At 43.0% G+C, this 6,888-nt stretch overlaps 1 protein-coding gene across 1 annotated transcript; it reads left to right on the plus strand.

Moving 5' to 3' along the window:
• Positions 1-1,264: 1,264 nt before the first annotated feature.
• On the plus strand, positions 1,265-6,030 carry LOC112074762 (solute carrier family 46 member 2-like; the record flags this gene model as incomplete). Its single annotated transcript, XM_024141872.2, has 3 exons — positions 1,265-1,638; positions 4,974-5,555; positions 5,859-6,030. Coding segments are annotated over exons 1-3 (997 nt in total), but the record flags the coding sequence as incomplete, so codon positions are not given.
• Between the last annotated feature and the right edge of the window lie 858 nt (positions 6,031-6,888).

Consider the following 6,888-nt stretch of genomic DNA (forward strand, 5'->3'; position numbering starts at 1 on the left):
ATTACACTGTTTATCTCTGATAATGGCCCTTACTGACCATAGAGGCTGTTTATATTGACATTTACACGTTTATCTCTGAAATGGCCCTTACTGACCATAGAGCTGTTTATATTGACATTACACTGTTTATCTCTGAAATGGCCCTTACTGACCATAGAGCTGTTTATATGAGCCGAGGTAAGGAGAGCAGTGACCTCAGGTCTCCCCACTGGAAGCCCGAGGTAAGGAGAGCAGTGACCTCAGGTCTCCCCACTGGAAGCCCGAGGTAGGTGGAGCAGAGGAATCTATCAAATAGCGCACCTGTAACTTTGTACAGTACTAATGCAATTAGTTGTGTAATTTAGTTTGTGTTTCTTGTTTGAAGTGCAATAGTGTAATAATCAGGTTCTCTTCTTTATAAGTGTGTTATTCTATTTGTGTGATATAGGATTTGTGTAATTTAGTTTTATTTGTGTGTTTTTTCTTAGCAATATGGTATTAGTGTAATAACTCAATTCCCTTTTTTATTTTGTATTTAGATACAATTTATTTCTCTTTCACTTTGTTACTTCTTTTTGATATTTATGAGTCTTATTTTTGTATATATATTTATGTAGTTTTAAATGTTATGATTATTTATTTGTGATGTTCCTACTGTCTGAATAAAAAATGTGGGGGGGGGGTGGCTGAAGGGGCGGTTCGCCCAGGGAGCAATACAGGCTAGATCCGCCACTGACCGTTATAGAGCAACTAATATATTGTTCAGTGTTGTGTAGTGGCTTTGCTGGAAAGCATCTAAAAAACAAATGGGGGAGCTTGCCCCACCAATATGTACATGCTAAAATCGCCACTGGATAAAACATCGCCTATATCAGCTGTATAAAGGCAATGTTCCCGCGGTGGCGCAGGGGACACACTCTTCACGCCGTCCCTCTCCACCCATTGCAGAGGCTGCATTCACGATAAACGCTGCATATCGGCTCAAACAGAAATTACCTTTACATTTCTTGTGCGCAATCTGTAACTCTTCAGGGATACAGATTGAATATAGACCTACATTGGTGTACTGACATCGAAATAGTTGTAAAGACAAAACCATTGAAACAAAGAGATTGTATTCATTTAACGTGGAAATGTTACTCGTGCAGAATAAATATTGTCTCTGAGCTAACTTCCCTAAACTGTCGTCCCAGTCCCATCCAGTGTTTTGTCATCATGTACGTAGCCTACCCCAGTGGTGCCTCTGTTTGAAACACGGAACTACTGTAGGAGGTGGATGGGTAGGGTCGTGATTAGCACATTTCAACAGACTCCGGTGGCAGTCCTTGGTGAAGTTTGGCGCCGGGGTCAGAGAGTTACACCGAGTCTGGTGGGTGTTGTTGTTTCACCACCTGTCGGTTTCTATCGGGACTAATCATGTTACCATTGGGTACACTGCGTAAACGCATCGAGCCAGTGGTCCTATGTGCCCAAATAGCAAGCGCGTTTTTCGACACCGGCTTGCAGATGGTGGTAAAAGAGCAATGCGCCATTGCGACTGATGCGCTTAATCCAACCCCCACCGAGGACAGCCGGCAGAAAGCTATGTCCAACTTTTACATGATATATAACATGCTGTCCAAGTTCGTTCCGATCCTACCCGCCATTATCTTAGCCAAGGTAAGTCAGTGCGCAGCAATTTTTCGATTGGAAATTTAACACCCACAATGTTAAATGTGGAAATGAAATGTGATTCCCAACTAGTGTTAAACTAACAAGCCAAAGAGTGGTGTGTCCCTAACACCATGAATGTTGTAAATTCCGATTTAAAAGGTGCTACACAGGATTTTCTTTCTTCATTTTTTCCCCCATTGTAATTTCAGAAAAATGTCCATAATATATGGAGGGGGTTAAAGTGAGATGATGTGAGATGATGTTAAAGTGTTTGACAGTATTACTTACGCGACAGTATTGTGATTGGAGGTGATATTCGGCTATTGATTTCTCCGACCAGAGCAGCATCTTTTGTCAAACTGCGAAAAGCCGTTCTGACTTTGTGGCTGTGTTATCTAGTCAAAATGGGAAATTTCCTGGTTGCAGTTAGACTGACTGCCAAGGTAGGGAAGATTGATCAATGAGACCGCCTAAACCATCTACACTGGAACAACTCTCTCAATAACGGGTGAAATAAGTCCAACCACTTACATATTGGATTAATTTAGAAACGTTTATGTTATTTATCTTGTTGTAGTGTAATATTAATCAATCAATGTGCAGAAACATAGATTTAAAAAAAGAATTAAATAACGATTCTGAAAAGCAACCTGAAACAAAGTATGCTGGGAAATATGATGAGACCCCTCCCATATCTTTCCCCCCCCAAAGAATTAACGGAAATGAACTCAACACAGTCGAGTAACAACAACAACAACAAAACGACATGTATTCACTGCAGGTGGTTTCAATTTCAATCCCACTGGTGTTAAATCCACTAGAATCAACACTCAGATATACCACTGGTGTTAACCCCACTAGAATCAACACTCAGATTATACCACTGGTGTTAACCCCACTAGAATCAACACTCAGATATACCACTGGTGTTAACCCCACTAGAATCAACACTCAGATATAAACACTGGTGTTAACCCCACTAGAATCAACACTCAGATATACCACTGTGTTAACCCCCTAGAATCAACACTCAGATATACCACTGGTGTTAACCCCACTTAGAATCAACACTCAGAATACCAACTGGTGTTAACCCCACTAGAATCAACACTCAGATATACCACTGGTGTAACCCCACTAGAATCAACACTCAGATATACCACTGGTGTTAACCCCACTAGAATCAACACTCAGATATACCACTGGTGTTAACCCCACTAGAATCAACACTCAGATATACCACTGGTGTTAACCCCACTAGAATCAACACTCAGATATACCACTGGTGTTAACCCCACTGAAATCAACACTCAGATATACCACTGTGTTAACCCCACTAGAATCAACACTCAGATATACACTGGTGTTAACCCCACTAGAATCAACACTCAGATATACCACTGGTGTTAACCCCACTAGAATCAACACTCAGATATACCACTGGTGTTAACCCCACTAGAATCAACACTCAGATATACCACTGGTGTTAACCCCACTAGAATCAACACTCAGATATACCACTGGTGTTAACCCCACTAGAATCAACACTCAGATATACCACTGGTGTTAACCCACTAGAATCAACACTCAGATATACCACTGGTGTTAACCCCACTAGAATCAACACTCAGATATACCACTGGTGTTAACCCCACTAGAATCAACACTCAGATATACCACTGGTGTTAACCCCACTAGAATCAACACTCAGATATACACTGGTGTTAACCCCACTAGAATCAACACTCAGATATACCACTGTGTGTAACCCCACTAGAATCAACACTCAGATATACCACTGTGTTAACCCCACTAGAATCAACACTCAGATATTACACTGTGTTAACCACTAGAATCAACACTCAGATATACCACTGTGTTAACCCCACTAGAATCAACACTCAGATATACCACTGTGTTAACCCCACTAGAATCAACACTCAGATAAAACACTGGTGTTAACCCCACTAGAATCAACACTCAGATATACCACTGGTGTTAACCCCACTAGAATCAACACTCAGATATACCACTGGTGTTAACCCCACTAGAATCAACACTCAGATATACACTGTGTTAACCCCACTAGAATCAACACTCAGATATAACACTGGTGTTAACCCCACTAGAATCAACACTCAGATATAACACTGGTGTTAACCCCACTAGAATCAACACTCAGATATACCACTGGTGTTAACCCCACTAGAATCAACACTCAGATATAAACACTGGTGTTAACCCCACTAGAATCAACACTCAGATATAAACTGGTGTTAACCCCACTAGAATCAACACTCAGATATACCACTGGTGTTAACCCCACTAGAATCAACACTCAGATAACCACTGGTGTTAACACCCACTAAATCAACACTCAGATATACCACTGGTGTTAACCCCACTAGAATCAACACTCAGATATTACCACTGGTGTTAACCCACTAGAATCAACACTCAGATATAACACTGGTGTAACCCCACTAGAATCAACACTCAGTATATACCACTTGTGTTAACCCTACTAGAATCAACACTCAGATATAACACTGGTGTTAACCCCACTAGAATCAACACTCAGATATACCACTGGTGTTAACCCCTCTAGAATCAACACTCAGATATAACACTGGTGTTAACCCCACTAGAATCAACACTCAGATATAACACTGGTGTTAACCCCACTAGAATCAACACTCAGATATACCACTGGTGTTAACCCCACTAGAATCAAACACTCAGATATACACTGTGTTAACCCCACTAGAATCAACACTCAGATTATACCACTGGTGTTAACCCACTAGAATCAACACTCAGAATATACACTGGTGTTAACCCACTAGAATCAACACTCAGATATACCACTTGTGTTAACCCACTAGAATCAACACTCAGATATAACACTGGTGTAACCCCACTAGAATCAACACTCAGATATCAACTGGTGGTTAACCCTACTAGAATCAACACTCCAGATATACCACTGGTGTTAACCCTACTAGAATCAACACTCAGATATTACACTGGTGTTAACCCCACTAGAATCAACACTCAGATATAACACTGGTGTTAACCCCACTAGAATCAACACTCAGAATAACACTGGTGTTAACCCCACTAGAATCAACACTCAGATATAACACTTTTTGCCTCAACACCGAGATTTTAACAGCCACAAATTTGCTCTGTAGACTTTGTGTTTCGCAATCCTTTACAGTCTTTACTATACCCTATTGTTGTAACCTACTGTTATTGCTGAATCAACTATAAGTATTTTAAATACGTCTGATGAAATGCTTTCATTTATTCATTCATTCATTTGTTTATTCATTCAAAAGGTAGGGGACCTGGGGTACCGTAAGATCCCCATCGTCATCCCTCTGGTGGGTTACCTGGTCTCCAGAGTGGTCTTACTCCTGGTCATAGTGATGGAGCTCCCAATCCAGGCCATGTTCGGCGGGGTGACGGTCCACGGACTCAGCGGCGGGTTCTGCTCCTACTGGGCCGGGGTCATGGCCCTGGTGTCGCTCACCTCCACCGAGGAGGACCGGTCTCTCCGCATGATGCGCATGGAGCTGGTCTACGGCGTAGCCGGTCTCATCGGTAGTTTGGCGTCCGGGCACCTCTTCCAGTTGTACAGTGTGGACTTTAAACAGGGGACTCTGTTAGTGAGCCTGAGTGTCTTCCTCTACTTTKTGTGTCTCATCTACACAACGTTCTTCTTTTTAATGCCAACCGTCTCGCCAAGCGCACAAGAGCGCAACGAGACCAACGGTATCGACACGCAATATTCCAAGAATATTCTGAACATTCTGCTTCTTTTTGCGGGTGGGATTCTATATGACGTGGCGGTGGGAGGAGGCATGGAGATACTGGTGACCTTTGAGATGAAGGAGCCTCTGAACTGGAACGCCACCCAGGTGAGTTGAAATGCATTTGATTTTTGGGGGTTAAAATATGTGTGTGTGTGTGTGGATTTGTAGCCTGAGTACTGGTCTGTTGTGCCATCATGCCACTCCTGGCCCTGTCATGCCAAACATGTTTAACCAGGAGTTGGAAAGATAGCAGCAACAGATCTAGGCCCAGGCATTTGGTCCCCCAGAGGGTAACATTTGAAAACATTCATTAAAACACATTTCCAAACCAGAGCCCTCTATTGCAGAGTTGTGAGACTATTAACTGTTGTTATAGCGGGCTCTGGTTAAACCAAAAGACATCAACAGGTAGGTTACGGTAACGCCGCCGGGTTCCTGGTCTTCCTGACGAGCTTCCTGGGTGTCATGATAATGTCCAGGTGGGTGAGTGACGTCACCCTCATCATCATCGGCATGGTGTCCTTCGCTGCCGGGATCTACTTTATGGCCTTCGTCACGGCAACGTACATGTTCTATCTGGGTAAGAGGAAGTTCATCATGACTGGTTTGATTTCAGACAATATTACAATGTAACACACAGGGTCCACAGTGAATGACAAGGCTCCTCTTTATTACAGTTAAAACCAGGTTAAACACACACACACACACACAGAGAGACAGAGAGAGAGAGACACACAGAGAGAGAGAGACACAGAGAGAGAGACACAGAGCGAGAGAGACACAGAGCGAGAGAGACACAGAGAGAAAGAGACACAGAGCGAGAGAGACACAGAGAGAGAGAGACACAGAGAGAGAGTTTCTGTTGACTCAAGTCCCTAGGCGAGTTCCCTTATAGTCTCTCCAGTAATACTACATTTACAGTCCACAATTTGAAGGGGCTGAGAGACTTTACAGTGTGAAGATAAGACTAATTTTTAAATAAATAAGGTGACGCTTCTTTAAAACATGCAGTGTTTCACTTCCTCATCTCTGTCAAGGTTTACAGGTTACGCAAAATCATTGATGTCTCTCTCCTTTTCTCTCTCTTTGTCCTCTCTGTGTCTCTCCCTTCTCTCTCTCTCTCTCTGTGTGTCTTTCTCTGTCTCTCTATGTCTCTCTCTCTATGTCTCTCTCTCTGTGTCTCTCTCTCTGTGTCTCTCTCGCTCTGTGTCTCTCGCTCTCTGTGTCTCTCGCTCTCTCTGTGTCTCTTCGCTCTGTGTCTCTCTCTCTCTGTGTCTCTCTCGCTGTGTTTTCTCTCTCTGTATCTCTCTCTCTCTGTTTCTCTCGCTGTGTTTCTTTCTCTCTTGTGTCCTCTCTCGCTCTGTGTCTCTCGCTCTCTGTGTCTCTCGCTCTCTTGTGTCTCTCGCTCTCTGTGTCTCTCTCTCGCTGTGTTTGCGCT

This window comes from Salvelinus sp. IW2-2015, unplaced genomic scaffold (assembly GCF_002910315.2).
Source record: "Salvelinus sp. IW2-2015 unplaced genomic scaffold, ASM291031v2 Un_scaffold2803, whole genome shotgun sequence".
NCBI lineage: Eukaryota > Metazoa > Chordata > Actinopteri > Salmoniformes > Salmonidae > Salvelinus > Salvelinus sp. IW2-2015.